General features: G+C 35.8%; 1 protein-coding gene across 3 annotated transcripts in view; it reads left to right on the top strand.

Annotated features, from left to right (window-relative positions):
- Positions 1-18,719, top strand: part of MRE11A (MRE11 meiotic recombination 11 homolog A (S. cerevisiae)) — an 84,627-nt gene that overhangs the window by 11,949 nt on the left and 53,959 nt on the right. For all 3 annotated transcript variants that reach the window (XM_012000925.1, XM_012000926.1, XM_012000927.1), the window contains exons 5-11: positions 2,590-2,677; positions 3,549-3,690; positions 6,025-6,139; positions 10,663-10,848; positions 11,783-11,954; positions 14,550-14,630; positions 18,296-18,422. In XM_012000925.1, the coding sequence (XP_011856315.1) occupies positions 2,590-2,677; positions 3,549-3,690; positions 6,025-6,139; positions 10,663-10,848; positions 11,783-11,954; positions 14,550-14,630; positions 18,296-18,422 (911 nt within the window). The remainder of the gene's footprint in view (positions 1-2,589; positions 2,678-3,548; positions 3,691-6,024; positions 6,140-10,662; positions 10,849-11,782; positions 11,955-14,549; positions 14,631-18,295; positions 18,423-18,719) is intronic.

The raw sequence follows: 18,719 nt of genomic DNA, 5'->3' as shown, positions 1-18,719 counted from the left end.
TTCAAATCCTGGTTCTGTCATTTAGTAGTTGTAAAACTACGTTAGTCACTTAACTACTCTGCCTTAGTTCTGTCATTCATGACATGGATAAGAAATGTGCCAGTCTTACAGAATTGAGAAGATTGAGGTGATAAGAAAAATGCTTAGAGTAGTGACTAGCATAAAGACAATACTCGGGTAACTATTAAGATTTTCTCATTGTTCTTAACATGTTGCAGTTTTACTTAGCTGTGGATTTCTTTTTGTCCCATGTGAGCTTTATCATATATTTAGTGTAGTATTATTGTTTTTCAGCAACTTGGGGAAATTCCTATTCATTATATTTTCAAATATTGTTTCCCTTGTCTTTCTGAATATCATTTATATATCATACTGTTAAAAAAGAATTGCCCATAACTTTACCCCTTTGTGTTACATTTTGGATAATTTCATCTTCCAGTTTACAGTTCATGTAGAAAATAGACAAAGATAGGGAAATCCCGAAAAAGACTACTAAGGAGTTAGTAGCCAATTAGATTTGAAGTATAACAATGCTACAATAATTGAAAATGTGGTATGGCTTATGAATTGGTAGATAGGTAAATGAAAGAGAATGGAAACTCCAGAAATAGCCTCAAATACATGTAGGAATTTAGTATTTGATGAAGGTCACTGGCTCATAATGTAGGGGAAATAATGAATTCAGTAAAACTACTAGGAGAAACTGTTAGACATATTTTAAAAATCTAGATGTTGGAAAGGCTTCTAAGTATGATACAAGATCCAGAAGCCTTAAAGATTCATACATTTGTCTTTGCAAAAATAAATTTCTGTATGCCAAAAACTGCCTGAAGCAAAGCCAGAAGTCAGAGTTCAATCAGGAAGAATATTTGCAACCAATTGCAAATTAAGGCTGAATTCCCCAATAAGCACTTCTTTCAAGACAATAACATTCATGAGTTAGTAAGAAATAAAGAAGATGGACATCCTTCACAGAAAAGGAAATAACATGACATTTAACCTTTTTTTTTTTTTTTTTTTTGAGACAGAGTCTCGCTTTGTCACCCAGGCTGGAGTGCAGTGGCTTGATCTCGGCTCACTGCAAGCTCCGCCTCCCAGATTCAAGCACTTACGCTGCCTCAGCCTGCCAAGTAGCTGGGACTACAGGCGTGTGCCACCATGCCCGGCTAATTTTTGTGTTTTTCATAGAGATGGAGTTTCACCATGTTGGCCAGGCTCATCTCGAACTCCTGACCTCAGGTGATCTGCCCACCTCGGCCTCCCAAAGTGCTGGGATTACAGGCGTGAGCCACCGAGTCCGGCCTAAATGTATTTTTAAAAGTTTGATCTAACTCATAAGAAAAAGAGCTATACTGAAATATTTTTCTCCTATCAGGTTGGCATAGGTCTGTGACTCTCAATCCTGAGTGCACAGTACAGTTACCTAAGAACCTTTAAAAATATGGATGCCCCGTCTCCAGGCCAACTGACTTAGAGTCTCTCTAAGTATGTCATGGGCACTGGCATTTCTTAAAAGATCCCCAAGATAATTCCAACATACTGCTAGCATTGAGATCTACTAGCATAGATTTAAGAGCTGGATAATAGACTATGTTAGTGAGGTAGGGGGAAACTGTCCCTCTTGTGCATTGCCATTGCATTATGTGTAAATCTCTATGGTGGGAAATTGGCAGTGCCTATCAAAATTACAAATGCACATACTCTTTGACTTAACAGTTCCCTTCCAGGTATCCCTTTACAGGTTGACTCACAAGGGCAACAAGATTACTCACTGTACAAGATTACTTTGTACAAGATCACTCCATACAAGATTACTTTGTACAAGATTACTCACTGTAGCATTGCTTATAAAACAAGACTGCACAAAATCTAAATGTCCATTGGTAGGGAACTGCTCAAACACATCGTGGTAATCCATGTAGTGGAGTACTGTGTGGCTGACAGAGCAGAAGAAAGGTCTTCATGTACTGATGTGGAATGATTTCTAAAATATGTTGAGTAATAAAAGCAGGATGTATTTTTGTATCATTTATGTAAGGAGGAAGAAAATCTGTTTGTGTGTATAGGTATAGGATCCTTTTGAAAAATGCACTAGGAATTGCTGACATTGTTTGCCTCTGAGAAGGGGAGCTGGATGGCTGGGGGCAGGGGCTGACAGGAGACTTTAATTTGCACAGGTAATAATTGATAGAGCTGGGAGTTTTAATTTACCTCTTTGGGATTCTAAAGTATATGGGTTTTCTTCCCTCCCCCCACTATGAATAAAAATCATATGCTAAGTTTTTTAAATTTTGAAGGCCTATTAACTTTTCATTAATTAAATGTACTACTCATACATACCGCAAGCACTGTTTATTATAGTTGGGGTTTCTTTAAAATGTAGTACTTTGAGATATTTTCAAACTAATTGAAATGAATTGTTACCTGCGATTTTATTTTTTAAAGCTCTAAGCTAGTGATCATATGCCAATGTACATTATGCAGTTTGCCTATGATTGCATTAATATTTTGGAGGAGAATCTTAGGGAAAACAGCTTTTGTCCCTTGTAGAAATTTTAAATAACTTTTTTTTTTTTTTTTTTTTTTAAGATTTCCATGGGTAAACTATCAAGATGGCAACCTCAACATTTCAATTCCAGTGTTTAGTATTCATGGCAATCATGACGATCCCACCGGGGTAATTATTGTTTTCTTACAGTTTGTTGGAATTTTGGAAATGATCAGTTTAGTTTGTCTGTGGAGAGCATGCCTCCTCTTTTTCTCTGTGTAGTAGTCAAATTGAGTTAAAAAGTCAAGTTGACTTTTCACATTCATACAGACTTTTATACTGCTTTTTAGATTTTTTTAAAAATCTGGAATAAGAATTAGTGTATGAACGATGCTTTTATTTCATTAGTGCTGATGTTAACAGTAAGAAGCCAGGAGTAGGAGTGAACACCTAACATTTGTATAGCGCTTTACAGTTTGCCAGCGTTTTTATAACTGTCTTATAAAATCTCACTTTTAGGAAATGATTGTTTCATCAACATCTTTAAATCTAAATTAGATTATCTTAATTTAGATGATCTGTTAATCTAATCTTAATTTAGATGATCTGTTAGATAATCTAATCTTAAGTTAGATTATCTGTTTAATATGGAGGTAAGACTAGAGATCCTACCCTCAAAGTATTTTTTCATTTTATCTGGTTATTAATATTATGAATCGCTGATGAGCTATGGTCTTTTTTCCCCAGGCTTTAAGAGGTTTGCTTAATATTACAAAACTTTTGTCTCATGGCTGATTTTTTTTTTTTTGTGGCCAAGACATCCTAAGTTTTGGTGAGATGTTAACCTTGCATTTGGCATGTGATTCCAGTTGCTGTAGGTGATTTGTAGTACAAAAAAATGTAGCAAATACTTTTACTTTTGTAATTTTGTTTTGAGAAAACACTGTCCTCATCTATGTTTTTGTAAGTAGTATATGGAGTATGCTTTTAACAGGTGATATGATATTCATGTAGATACTTTTACATACACACTAACATTCTTTGAAATTATTTTACGTAGGCAGATGCACTTTGTGCCCTGGACATTTTAAGTTGTGCTGGATTTGTAAATCACTTTGGACGTTCAATGTCCGTGGAGAAGATAGACATTAGTCCAGTTTTGCTTCAAAAAGGAAGCACAAAGATTGCGCTATATGGTTTAGGTAAGACAGTTTTATTTTACTCTTTATGTCCATGTGTGATTCTTCAAACAATTGAGAAGTAAAATTTTGGATATAAGTTTGTATCTGTTTGGAAAAAATGGGGCAAACCTTATTATTATTTATTGGTGACTATAAAAAATGATGGATGGTTTTGGCAAAAATTTTTGGTGAGAAAATGTCTTTTCATTACTATTTATTATTTTGGGATTTTTTAAGAGTCAGATGTAGAATCCTGAATGTTAGAATTATAGAATAATTAGCACTTTGATATCTTGGAAGTCTTTGAAAGGTCTAATGCTTCACTGTACAATACCGCTAGCTTATAATTTTGTCCAGCTTTCATAACACCTCTGGCAAGTAGAAAAGCATCATGTTTATTTATATTTTAGAGATAAGAAAAGTGAAATCTGGATATTATATCTGATTCAGCAAGTGATACAGCAGGAAGTGAAATATACTTTTCTGAAAAAAGCTATTAACAGTTGTTTTAATCACTGCAGTGTTATTAGGGATCCTATCTCCAGAAAATTGCCTTTCCTCCTCCATTCACACTAAGGACAGATTTCATTATGCCTCAGTCACCACCAGAAGCACATCTCCCCAGTCATCCATTTTCTCCCAAACTTTTATCTTATCCTGTTCTATTATACCTTCCTTAACTAGACTCTGTCTCTACCCTGCACCTCTCCCTGTCCCCTAACCCTTCATTATAAACTCTAGGAACTCTTTTTATAATTATCAGATTCCTCATTATTATCTCTTCTCTGAATGTTGTCTCTACTTTCTAACCTTCAGTGAAGCCCAGCTGACCCCTGAGGTTCCTGTGTCCCATGCAGTTCTCTTACCCCTGGGCTTTTGGACAAAAGTGGGAATCACTGTTCTCCTTGCTCCACCCACCGCTTCCTTGTCTGCCTGCAAACACCCTGTTCCCTTTAAGCTTCTGCCATCTGGCTAAACTGCATTGCTTTTTCTCTCAGACTTTTTACTACTTACCCACCTTCAATTTTGCCAGTGTTTTCAGTGTTTCAACACTGAAGTAGATTAATCTTCTAATGCCTTGGGCTTTGTGTGCCTTGACTTTTTTGTCTCCAGTTACATGTTCTGCATTCCACCTTAGCCATTTATTCCATTGGCCACTCCTGTGGAATTCTGCTTGGGAGCTAGGCCGCTTCTAACTCCTAGACTTCTACATTGTTGGCTTTCCTTCTGAGACCCTCTCTAATCCGTATATAAAGTAGCAGTGTTGTCCACCCTTTTAATTCGATGGTGTTAATTCTCCATCTTAGCATCCTGGCTTTTTCTCCTTTCATAATATTTAATGTTTGTAACTATTTTGTTGACTTGTTTTTGTTAGTTTCCTTCACTAGATCAAGATGAACTTATGGAATATGAGAATTGTTTGAAAGTCATTGAATTATTTAAAAAGCACAATATATTTTATTTAAAACAATAAAAGAATATTGTTTTTAAATATACTTTTATCATCCCTTTTAATACTTATTTCTGCACGTTATAATATATATGTTAGATCAAAAGAATATATAATTTATAACAAAGGGATGGTGAAAAATAGTATTACTAGAAGTTTTAATAAGAATTTAAGCATAGGAAACTCACATTTTTATTCTACATTTTGCTGGTTTTGAACATATATATGCCTGAAATGGAAAATTTTTTTTTAATGCAACTAACTACTGTTTATCAAGAACCTGGAACAGGCTGGGCATGGTGGCACCTGCCTGCGATTTCAGCACTTTGGGAGTCCAAGGCAGGTAGATCACTTAAGGTCAGGAGTTCAAGACCAGCCTGTCCAACGTGGCGAAACCCCATCTCTACTAAAAGTGCAAAAATTAGCCAGACGTGGTGGTGCATGCTGCAATCCCAGCAACTCAGGAGGCTGAGGCACGAGAATCACTTGAACCCAGGAGGTGGAGGTTGCAGTGAGCCGAGATCATACCACTGCACTCCAGCCTGGGCAATAGAGCAAGACTCTGTTGAAAAAAACAAAACAAAACCCTGGAACAGCCAGGCATGGTGGCTTATGCCTGTAATCACAGCACTTTGGGAAGCTGAGGCGAGAAGATTGCTTGAACCCAGGAGTTTGAAACCAGCCTAGACAACATAGCAAGACCCTGTCTCAATTAAAAACAAAACAAAAAAAGATAAAAAAAAGAACCTGGAACATACCCATTTATAAATGACTCCAGAATTCAAATGTATCTGCCAACAGTAAAGTGAAATACTTTGAGAAGGACATAATTTAGAAGCAAAATAGATTCATTTTTTAAGCCAAAGTAAGAAAACAATTTAAAAATAATGTAATGTCCATTTCAGGATCCATTCCAGATGAAAGGCTCTATCGAATGTTTGTCAATAAAAAAGTAACAATGTTGAGACCAAAAGAAGATGAGAACTCTTGGTTTAACTTATTTGTGATTCATCAGAACAGGTAAAAGTTTTCTCTGAAAAAGTTTGAGCCAAGTGCTGAGGTTTCCCAGATCTATTTCTGAACTCACCTATTTCAGTGAAATGCCCTTAATCTTTCAATGTTGTCAGTGCAGGATCAGACAAAATATAGATTTGCTTTGTGTGATTTCATTTTGAAATTGTCTTTAGTATATATTAATACCTGCAAGAATATTTGCAACATACGGATGAGGCATACACCATGAATACTTCTCAATTCAACAAAAAGGTAGAATCTTTTTGTTGGATTATCCATTCCATTATCCCATTCCTTTTCCCTGATCCCACCTGCTTCCCCTTATCGCAAAGGGAAGCATTATTAATTTTGAATTAATTATTTCATTGCTTTTTTTTTGCTGTTTAATCACATGTATACTCATATTATGCTATATATTTTACAGCCAACTTATTTTCAGCATTACATTACTGAGATTCATCCATTTTGATGCTTAGAAATGTAATTTATTTTTACTGATGTGCACAGTTATGCTTTGCCTCCTGTCAGTGAACAGGAGTTTTTTGCTTTTATAAATCTTGCTGTTATGAACATTCTTATACATGTTTCCTGCTGCATATATGCAAGTGTTCTTCCAGAATATACAAATATAGCTAGATTACCTTTCTTTTGTTAGTAGTTTTAAGAAATTTAATCTGTTGGCAGGGTATAGGATTGATTGAAAAGAAGACAGACTTGGAGAAGCAAGATTTATTATCTGATCACTGCAGTAAAAATATGAGGTGGTGACGGTGATGGCAATGAAGCAGAAATGGGAGGGACACACCTGAGAAGTTGTAAGGGAAGAACTCAAAGGATTTGGGGCCTGACTATATAATTTATTACAGTTGTCCCTTGGTATCCACGGGGGGTGTTGGGTCCAGGACCTAAAATCCTGGGATGCTGAAATCCCTTGAATAAAGTGGTATAGCATTTGCATATAACCTACATATATCCTCCTGTGTACTTTAAATAATCTCTAGATTACTTGTAATACCTGATACAATGTAAATACTGTTTAAATAGTTGTTATACTATATTACTTTAAAAATTTATATTTTTCATTGTTTTTTTTCCGAATATTTCAATCTTTGGTTGGTTGAATCCACGAATCTGCCAGTACAGAGGGCCAACTATATTTATTGAACACATTTATTGAATGCAGGCTACTCTGTGCATTCAGTGAATGCAGACTTATGTTAAATACTCGGAAAAAGAAAGGGTTTAAGAAGCTGACTTGTGTTGTCTTATGTGTGAGTTCGTGAATAGACTGTGAGTTTCAAAGGAGGAGCAGGCCAGAGTTCAGATATGTGTGGTCTTCATATAACTTTGCACCACTGGGATTTGTTCCTTCTCTTCCATAGAGCTTCCCAGGTCTACCACTTTTTTGTACTATGTCAAAGTAGGGATGATGAGTTAAAAGGAAAACTCAGAAGTAATTCTAAGAATTTAAGCGAGAATGAAAGGTAGAATGGCAGCATTGGTAAGGGGAATGGGTAGTCACCATATGATGTTGATTTTTCTCATTGACCCTCTCATCATTTGATTAAGGGGATGTATAACAGGTTTCTCTCCTGTAAAGTTTCCATTTTCTACTTTTCAATTAATAAATATTTTTGGGAAAATACTTTGAGACTATGCAAATATCCCATTTCACCTTAAACTTTTACCCATTAATTTTAGCATCCATGGGTGATCTTATTTCCAATAATTAATACTGTGGTATTTTAATTATAAGTTTTGATTTCCTTCATTCTTTCTATATTTATTAATGGAATTCTCTGTAAGGAAAATTTGTCCCTTCTTCTCTATTTACTTATTTATTTACGTCATTATGGACTTGAAGATCCAGTACTATCAGTTTTTTAGTTGCTACTGTTCCTCAGATTGCTCCAGCTTTGACCATTGTGTTCTCTTTTATGTTGGCTGCTGTATCCTTTCAGTGTCTCCCCACATGTTTGTGGGGCATGACCTTAGCTTTTTGGTACCTCAAGATGCTCAAGGCTCTTGGCTCTTATAATGGCAAAAATCGTAATTACTTTTGCACCAACCTGATATTTTCCTACTCAGCCCTGGAATCAACCATTTCTCCAAGGTGCTGTGATTCTTTTTGTTGGAGAGTGGTATTCAGAAACCCACCAATGGGTGGTAGGTGTGCTTACTGCTACCAGGACTTGCTCAGCACTGAATAAACAGAGTTATGGAAATAGATATATGTGTGTATAGTAACCCATACATACATACACGTCTATATATGTGCTTAAAAAACCAGTGATAAGTTCAGGCTGATTCTAATCCAGCCCTACAAGGTCCATTTTTGTCTTCTCCCTTTCCTTACTTGTGACTTCTTTGTCTAACAGAAGCCTGGATCATATTATAAATGTATATATTTACTTATTTTTTCAATCCTGGTTTAATTATATTTCCAATTCTAGTATAATTTGAAATTATAAAGTAATTTCAAAATTGCTAACTCATATCCCTGTGAAAAACAACTTTCCCAACTAGGTTACAGTGTTTATGTAAGTTATTTTAGTCTTTGGCCTTTCTGTATCTAATTGAAACATAATTTTCCAAACTAACTTAGCTCCTTTTCTCCCCACCCCATTCGCTGTGGTTATGTGATTCTTTGGTAATGCTGTTAGATTCATTTGTCACCGTGTGCATTCTTAAGATGCTTCTGCTTTTGTAAGAGTTATTTGAAAAAAAATAACTCAGATTGGGTAAGAATCTTGAGCCTTCTGCATTTTGCCTTGTTTCCCATTTGTTTCTCTACATCAACTGTTTTTTTCTCTTGTTTCAAAGAAGAAAGAATCTGAATCTGCAGATGACTTGGTCATGCAAAATCTTTCAACAAGGATATTGTTGATCACTTCTAGGTCACAAACTACAGTCAGCGTACCAGCATCATCCTCCCTTCTTCTAGGAAAGAACCAGCACTCAAGGCACATTGGCATCATTTTGTATTTGGGAATTATTCTGCTTTTCTTTAGTAGTTGTGATAATCTCATACCTTAGATTTATGTTTTTTACATAAAAACTTTCCTGGATGCAAAAGCCTGTGTCCTCTTTGATTTTATTTTCTATCTTTCTGCATTTATTCTACTTAGCCCTTCTGTTTTCCTTGCTGTTCCTTGAATTCACTGAACACATTCCCACTTTAGCACCATCTGCTCTTCTACTGCTTAGGACTTCCTTTCTCTGCGTATTGATGCTTCATTTCAGTTCTGTGCTCATTTGACGCTAGTCAGAGAGGACTTTCCTGACTACCCTGTATATGTAGAGAGGAGTATGCCACTTCTATGTCACTTTTCCCTTTATTTTTCTTTATAGCACCTATCACTGACAAATTATGCATGTGCATACATACACACATGCATATACATATTGTATTACACATTGAGTATCCCTTATCTGAAATGCTTGGGACCAGAAGTGTTTTAAGATTTTGGATTTTTCAGATTTTGGAATATTTGCACATATGTTGGGGATGGAACCCAAGTCTAAATATGAAATTTGTTTACATTTTTTATATATCTTACACACGTGGCCTTAAGTTAATTTTATACATGTTTTAAAATAATTTTGTGCATGAAACAAAGTTTGTGTGAAGTATCTATGTGTGGAATTTACCATTTGTGGTGCCATGTTGGCACTTAAAATATTTTGGATTTTGAATTTTCAGATTAGGGACTCAACCTGTATTGCTTGTTCCCACAGTGGAACAAGGACTTTGTTCACTGCTGTGTCTTCCATATCTGGAGAAGCCTGGGACATCTGACATAAAGTAGACAGTGTTTGGGTAACAGTATTTGTTGGGTGAATGAAAGAATATTGGGTTGGATTAAATGAATGCTCGGGGTTAAAGTATGTGAACACTTTTACTTGAATCTCCAATGATGTAAGTTAATATTAGGGAAAACTATTACTTCTTGTCTTCTCTCACCTTGCATTTCATGTATCTTTAAATAATAACTGATATAGTTATAAGACCATAGTTTGCAAATCACTTATTTAATATTTGATATTGAAAACTCTTAGCATTTATGTGAGATTGACAGTTTTACTCCCATTATATTTATTAGTAAAAAAATAATGTTAAGAAATTACTGGACATATTTATACTTAATTTACTTTCATTTTCTATATGTTTTCTCTAGTGTATAGTTAGACTGATTTATAGATTTCTACTATTGATAGAGTTCATGCTTTTCTGATTGACCAAAGGGGAAATCCTTCCTATGTAAAACCTTTCATGTTCTTCCTCCAAATGTAGAATTGACTGCTTTCTCTTTTAGGGTTTCTACTTGTCTGTGTCCCATAAGTTTGTAGAGCTCTCAAGGTCAGGAATTAGTATTGATGATCTTTACATTCCCAATCCTGTGCACACTTTCTGGTACATAGAAGGATGCAATAAAATCTTTAGTGAATGGAGAAAGAAAGATCTGTGTAGACTTCATTAATATGAAATTTTTCTAATCAAATTTGTATTTTTCAAAATCTTGATACAGGAGTAAACATGGAAGTACTAACTTCATTCCAGAACAATTTTTGGATGACTTCATTGATCTTGTTATCTGGGGCCATGAACATGAGTGTAAAATAGCTCCAACCAAAAATGAACAACAACTGTTTTATATCTCACAACCGGGAAGCTCAGTGGTTACTTCCCTTTCCCCAGGAGAAGCTGTAAAGAAGTGAGTGATTGTTATATATTTTGAGCCAATTTTTAAGAAATATTTGGTATAATAACTAATCATCTGATAGGTTTAAGGCCTATGTTAAGGTTACCGCTAACTGGCAGTATTGTAATTTATATGATAGATTTATTTTTGAAAATTGATCCTCCTATGTAGTCTTATTGTTTTTCCAGATTTTAAGCCATTTTCAAAACGAGAGCATCCAATTGGTGTTATTTTGCTGCTCATTAGGCAAATTCAAGATGCACATTTTTATTATATTTCAAGTTAGATGCTTTAGGTTGATGATTACCAATTTCACAAAGTTCATTTATAAAAAATTCTCCTAAAACCAATTAATTGAAAATTTTCTGATTATAAGTGCAATATCGTGTATATCATTTTAAAAACATTTTTGGGGCAATAATGTGATTTTAAGAAGTAGTTAACAGTGATTAAACTCAATTTTTATCATGGGCTTTATCCTTTGAATCACTTGTTCTGATTGTTATAATAGGGTTAAGGAATATGGTAGTAGAATCTATGTTCATTGGTTTTTTTTCTTCATGAGTCCACTGCAAAACCATTTTGTCTATATGTGTACATGTATGTACATATACATAGGTATATAGATGTAATACTATAGTCTACATATGCTACCGTCATAGTCCTGATATCATTTTATTATACTTATTATGTCTGTCTTTCCTTATAAGACTGACCAGACAGGAATAATAATGGATGAGTTGATTTTACTCTGGGGAAGGAAAATGTCTACCATCTTTTCCTGTGATGATAACATTAAGGTTAAATTAGCAGAAACATTTATTTTTAAGAGTATTATTTTATGAAGAAACATTTTGTAGAAACTAAGAAATATGGAAGCTTTCACATGCACGTTTTCTTGAGGAAATTTACACTGTGATGCGGTGTTCATTTCTCTCCATTTCAGGCATGTTGGTTTGCTGCGTATTAAAGGGAGGAAGATGAATATGCAGAAAATTCCTCTTCACACAGTGCGGCAGTTTTTCATGGAGGATATTGTTCTGGCTAATCATCCAGATATTTTTAACCCAGATAATCCTAAAGTAACCCAAGCCATACAAAGCTTCTGTTTGGAGAAGGTAATTCTTTTTGATAAAGTCAATGAGATCTACTTTAGTTGAAGAATTATTCACCTTCAATTAAGTAATTTAATAGAGTAGAGGGAAGCCTTTATGTTGATTACATTCTCCTGAAGCCTGTAAGGACACTGTTCTTCAGTGAATGTGTTTGTGTCCAAGATTTTTTTTTAAGTCGTTGAAGGAGGAATACTGGATGTTAAAAAAACCTTTAATTAAATCTCTCTCCTAGTTTCTTTCTTCCTTTTCAAAAACATAATACATAATCTTTTCTCCTTTTTAATCCCAATTTGATGATTTGTTCATTTTATTTATGAAAGCAGGCAGCAACTTTGATTGAAGAATGAGGGACTATCATGTGTGGGAAAAGCCTTAACTTCTAATAATCTGTATTAGGCATCCCTTTCGCCCTGAAAACTACCCCAAATAAAATGTGAAAAATGTGTTTGCTGTCCACCCTATTGCTGCAACGCAAGTCCCAAACCTCCCTCTCTGAGCACATTGCCACCCCTAAATCTCTGTAGAAAATTTCAGCCATTACTGAGGTTGGGTGGATTAATGCATTTCATAATATGTGGGTTGACAGCTTAATTAGCATCACTTGCTAACACTCAGTTCTTACTCTGTGTCAGCTGTCCTACTATGTTTTATTTTCATGAAAAATCATGTAATATAGTAACAGTGATAATAATTATGACCAGTGATACTGATTTACTGTATGTGATGTGCACTGTTGACAGCATTTAATCTAGCAGCCAACAATGCTGTATGTGAGTAGATTCTACCATCTGTAGTTTAGAAGAACTGAATCTTAGATAAGGTAATTCATTCAGTGTCACAGCTTTTTGAGCAATGTGTAACTCACGTAACTAAAAGTGTGCTTGTTTCAAGATGATTGACTCCAGAAACTCAAACGTAGGTTAAGATTCTGGCATCCCTAAATCCAATCTCTCAAGGCAAAGAGATAGAAAATGCATTACTTGCTTTTGCATTGATTGATCCAGGCCTGAGTCATGTGCCCTTCCCTGGAGTCAGCCCTGCGTTTTTCAACCTTGGCTTAGTTGACATTTTGTACTAATAATTCTTTATTGTGGGAGGCAGTTCTGTGCACTCTCGGATGTTTAGCAGTATTCTCCCTGGTTTGTACCCACTAGATGCCAGTAGTACCCCTTCTAACTGGTGGTGACAATCAATGTTTACTGACCTTGCCAAATGTCCTTAGAGAAGCAAAATCACTTCTGGTTGAGGTCCACTGTATGAACTTCACCTAAATCCTGTGGGCTTTGGTGACATGAATCCAGAGAGGAAAGTAGATGCTGGTGACGTTAAAGTAATAGAGGTTCATTTTAAACACCAGGTGTGCACATAACTTTCTGTTGTCGCTGTATTTTATGTACCTTTCTATTATTGTACTTAGTTAAGTTATATTATTATTTATAAGCATGTGAGTCTCTTCTGAACTCTTTGAGGACAGGGCCCATGTCTTACTTTTCTGTCTCAGCACTTGTCCTAGTACCCGGCAAAAAGATGCTCTATAAATGCTTGTTGGATTGAAATAATTGACCTAGGAGATCATGTTCTTATAGATTTTCTATGTGCTGTCTGATATGGTAGTCACTAGCACATGTGGCTGTTTATATATAATTAATCACATTTAAATTTAAAATTCAGTTTCTCACTTGTACTAGCCACATTTCAAGTAGTCTATATCCACATGTGGTTTTGGCAGCCGTGTTGAATATGCACATATAAAAAATTGAATATGCACACATAAAAACATTACAGAAAGTTCTGTTGGACTTCATTGTTACAGACAGTTTAAAGGACAAGATTATAAAATCTTAGATGTGAAAGAAATCTGAGTACAAAAACACTTGTTCTGTATTGTTCTTGAGATCAGAACCAAGTTATAAGAAGGCAGTTTTTGTTCCAACACAAGAACTTTCTGAGAACTAGAATTGTTCAACTATGAAGTTGGCCATCTGAAGATATCTAATCACTATTCACACAACCATTTATGAAAAGAATCTAATACTGTCTCCTTGTAACTTGGTTTTCCCCTTAAGAACAATATAGAACAAGTGCTTTTGTCTTCAGATCTCTTTCAAGTCTAAAATGTTATAATCTTGTCTTCTCAGAGTATGAGACAACTCCAATATTTGAAAACATCAGTCTTATTTTCTTTTACCTTGAACTCTTCCAAGATAAATAATCCAAAGTACTTGCGTATAGATCCCTAAGTCTTCTGGTGAGTCTCCCATGGATCATATGACTGCAAAAACTAGACTGACTTGGTTTTAAGTTGGTAAGATGAGGAAAGCCTTATTGAAACATGAGTAGAAAATTGAAACATGAGTAGTAATATTTTAAATTTTATTCTAAAAGAATTACTTTAGAGATTGAAAAATTATAAAGAACTTTCATGAAAGTAAAACATTAAGGAATAGTATTAAAGGAGCATTACAAGAAGGTGTATTTGAAAAGGTATCATAAAGATGGTTATATAGTTCAGGAAAATTCCTGTGGTAATAAGCTGCTATTCAACCATGCTAAACTCAATTTACTACTTTATTTTTTAATCTTTTTAAAAATTTTGAGATTGAAGGAATGCTTGAAAATGCTGAACGGGAACGTCTGGGTAATTCTCGCCAGCCAGAGAAGCCTCTTGTACGACTGCGAGTAAGTCCTATTTATACAGATTGAGTATTATTAATTTTCAAAGCATAGTAATGTACAGTTTACATGGTTTCTTTGAAAAGTAGTGAGGAGAATGCTCATAGTAATCAGAAGAGCAATCACCATTGAAGGCAAAAACAAAGGTATAAGGATTTGAGTTAATCACAGTTTAAGTGATAGGTTTGGTAACTTTTCTCATTTTCTAAATAATTTGTTGTTATATTTAATAGATTGGCTGAGCTCTCTGACTTCATCTTTAACTACCTGCTCTACTCACTTCATTCCAGACACCTTGGCCTTCTTGCAGTTTCTTGGGCATGTGGCATGTGCTCTTATCTCCCTTTAGTCTGCTTCCGTGTCACCTCACTGAGGCCCTACCATCAAGATTGCAGCCCCTACCTTCTCTCCTGAGTGAAATCAGGAGAGTGGGAAGACATTTCCCACTTCCACTGAGTGAAATCAGTGCTCCTGATTTCACTCACTTTCTTCTGCTTCCTCTTCTTATTTTTTTTTCCCCATAACACATCCTTCTAATCTAGGTACAGTTTATTTATTTTGGTTATTGTTAGGATTGTTTCCTGTGCCTATAAATCTGCTTATCCTTTCTATCATGTTATAAACAAAGAAACAACAACAGACCTGTTCTTTACCACTATGCTTTTCCCTTTTCCTAACTCCTACCCCATGTTGCTTACTCTCTTTCAAAGCAAAATTATATGACCTATATCTCTCATCTAACTTTCTCTTCTTCAGTTCACTATAACCAAGGCTCTGACTTCACCATATCCAGTGGAAAAGATGACCTTTAATTGTTAAATCCAATAGATCATGTCTCATCCTTTGGGCATTCTCTGAGTTATCTGTATCCCTCCCATCTCATAGTTAGCTGTCTTTTCAGTGTAGGCATACAGCTTTAATGACCACCAGTAGAGTGATGACTTCAAAATCTTCATGTAGACCTCCTTGTTGTTCTATACCTCCGGGCCCCTGAGGCCTGGTACCGAGGAGTGTAGTCTTTAAACCAGCAATGTTGTTGTCACCTGGGAAATTGTTAAAAATGCAGAGTCTCAGACCCTGCATCAGAACCCACTGTATTTTAACAAAAATCTCCAAGAAATGTATAGGTTCATTAAAATTTGAGAAGTCCTGGGATGTAGACTGTGGAGGCAAAGAGTATAGTCTAGAGCCAGACTTCCTGAGCTTCATTCTGGCCCAGCCACTAGTTGTATGACCTTGAGCAACTGCATCTCTTATCCCTTGGTTTGTATTAGGTTGGTGCAAAAGTATTTGCGGGTTTTGTCATTGAAAGTAATGGCAAAAACTGCAATTACTTCTGCACCAACCTAATGCTTCATAGATTTATGAGATCTGAATGGATTAAGTAGTGTCTGGTGCACAGTAGGTAATCTGGTCCCGTTTCTTTATCCCACTGTTGCTGACATAGTGAAGCCTTTATTAACACTTCCTGGCCTATTGCTGCAGCCTCCTACCAGGACTCTGCTTCCAGTTTCCTTCTGTCTCCAAACTAATGCCAAAATGATCTTTGTAAAACACAGTTTTGCATGTCTTTTCTGCTAAAAATAACGTAATTGTTCCCTAGCACTAACAGGAAAAAGTCTAAACTTTTTTAGGTTAGCATTCAGGGGTCTACATGATCTGATCTAAACCAAACATTTCAGCTCCTCCTTTTCCTTCCATCACATCCAAAGCTCAAGTCTCAGTGGACCAAAAGCTACTGTTCCCTGGGCGCAGTGGAGTTTATTTCACCAGAACCGTTGTCCATGTTGATCCTGCTGCATGAGACACACTTCCCTTCTCCTTTCTCTATATCTTCTTCAGCACTCACCTAAAGCTTCCCTCTTCAAAGAAGCCTTTCTTGACCTCCCCACAGAGAACATGCTTCTTCCTTTGTGTCCTCATTCAACTTTGTTCATACCTCTTATAGCACCACTCACTCACATTCTGCTTCCAATGATCTGTTTACATGTTTGTCTTCCCAGTCAGTTTGTGAATTTCTTGGCAGCCAGGATTGTATTTATTTATGGTTGTATCCCTGGCCCTGAACAGCATACCTAGAACGTTGAGGAAATCCAATAAAATTTGTTAATGACCAAACATTTATAAATGAGAAGTTTGAAGGGGAGACCTAATAGCTTTAGCATTTAGTATTTTCTTTTTTATAACATGGTAGCTGTAGAGATGATCTGAGTAAGGCTGGGCATGGTGGCTCATGCCTATAATCCCAGCACTTTGGGAGGCCAAGGTGGCTGAATCATCTGAGGTCAGGAGTTCGAGACCAGCCTGAGCAACATGGCAAAACCCCGTCTCTACTTAAAATACAAAAATTAGCCAGGTATGGTGGCGTGTGCCTGTAATCCCAACTACTTGGGAGGCTGAAGCATGAGAATCGCTTGAACCTGGGAGGCAGAGGTTGCAGGAAGCTGAGATTGTGCCACTGCACTCCAGCATGGGTGACAGAGAGAGACTCCATCTCAAAAAAAAAAAAAAAAAGAAGAGATGGTCTGGGTCATATAAAAATAATTACTTTAAGGGAATCACATAGTTCTTTTCATTATGGCAGACGATCCCAATTTTCTCATCTGTGTCTGCCTAACAGCATTAGAACTAACCAGACTTTAATAGAAAATTGGCATTTCTTTTCCCAAACACAGTAAATTACGAATTCATTCATAAAACAGCACATACTGTCATATAAGTAATATTACAAAACTGCATTGTACTGACTAAAAGACATTCGTGAATTCATTGACTAAATCCTGTTGAGTACCTGCTATTATGGATGCTACAGGATACAGGGATGATAAAACAGATGAGGTTTTGAATTCGTTGAGCTTATAGGAGGTAGAGATGTGAAGAGAGACATAATACACAAATATCAAATAAATGAACAAAAAACGTTAGCGATAGTGATGATGAGTGAAAGCAGGAGCACTTCAGTTAGGGAGCAGTCTGGATAAGCTGTGAGGTGGTGCAATGCTGGTCCCCAGAGCGTGCTTTGGGAACAGCTAGTTTAGAAGAACATATCTCTGAGAAAGAAAGGTGATATTTGTCTTTGTAAAGGTCTGTTGACTACTACAGACTTCTGTAGAAAGAGCCTACCTTGAGAAAAGTTCTCAGTTTCAGTGAGATACCATGCTTTGGAGGTAGTCATTTCTCAAGGCTCACAGATTTGATTCTTTATTACCTGGATTTTCCTAGCATTCATCGTTACTGTGAGGCACATCTCTAAGATGATAGACCAATTTACTAATGTATCTAGGGCTAGTATTTTATTTTGGTGTGTGTTTGTTTGTTTGTTTTAAAAGTTCAGAGAATTGTTTAGAAATTCTGTCTCCTTTTCAGATGGTTTGCCCAGTAGGTACCTAGACTATTAGTGTTATCAGGGGGAGATGTAATTCTGCATTGTGGAAATTATTGCAATACCTTGATTCTGTTGAACAAAGTATTTTGCTTATGCTTATAAACTTTTCAAACATTAGTTTCTCAATAGGATAAATGATACAGCTCCACCATGAGCTACTGTAGAAAATTAATTCATAAATTTGAAAGTATCAAGCATAAACACTGAATACTGAAGGATTAGTATGTTTTTCTAAAATTGGCAAATTGTTGTTTCCTAGCCTTCATAGATTATTCTGTGTTTTCAGGTGGACTATAGTGGAGGTTTTGAACCTTTCAGTGTTCTTCGCTTTAGCCAGAAATTTGTGGATCGGGTAGCTAATCCAAAAGACATTATCCATTTTTTCAGGCATAGAGAACAAAAGGAAAAAACAGGTAAGCTAGTTATTTTTACAAGTTAAAAAAAATGTTCTTATAGGATTTGTGAATGAATCTTTAGGAAAATCTGTATCACAGTAATGGAAGATGTTTTAATATGATCGTAATGTCTTAAATTGACAGTTGGAATAATTCTCTTCTGAAAATTAGATAGCAATCTTTTTTTTATTATTATACTTTTAAGTTCTAGGGTGCATGTGCACAACGTGCAGGTTTGTTACATATGTATACATGTGCCATGTTGCTGTGCTGCACCCATTAACTCGTCGTTTACATTAGGTATTTCTCTGAATG

Source organism: Mandrillus leucophaeus, unplaced genomic scaffold, assembly GCF_000951045.1.
Source record: "Mandrillus leucophaeus isolate KB7577 unplaced genomic scaffold, Mleu.le_1.0 Scaffold643, whole genome shotgun sequence".
Classification (NCBI taxonomy): domain Eukaryota; kingdom Metazoa; phylum Chordata; class Mammalia; order Primates; family Cercopithecidae; genus Mandrillus; species Mandrillus leucophaeus.
Note: the sequence above shows the minus strand (reverse complement) of the source record. Positions and strands in the feature narration are given on the sequence as shown.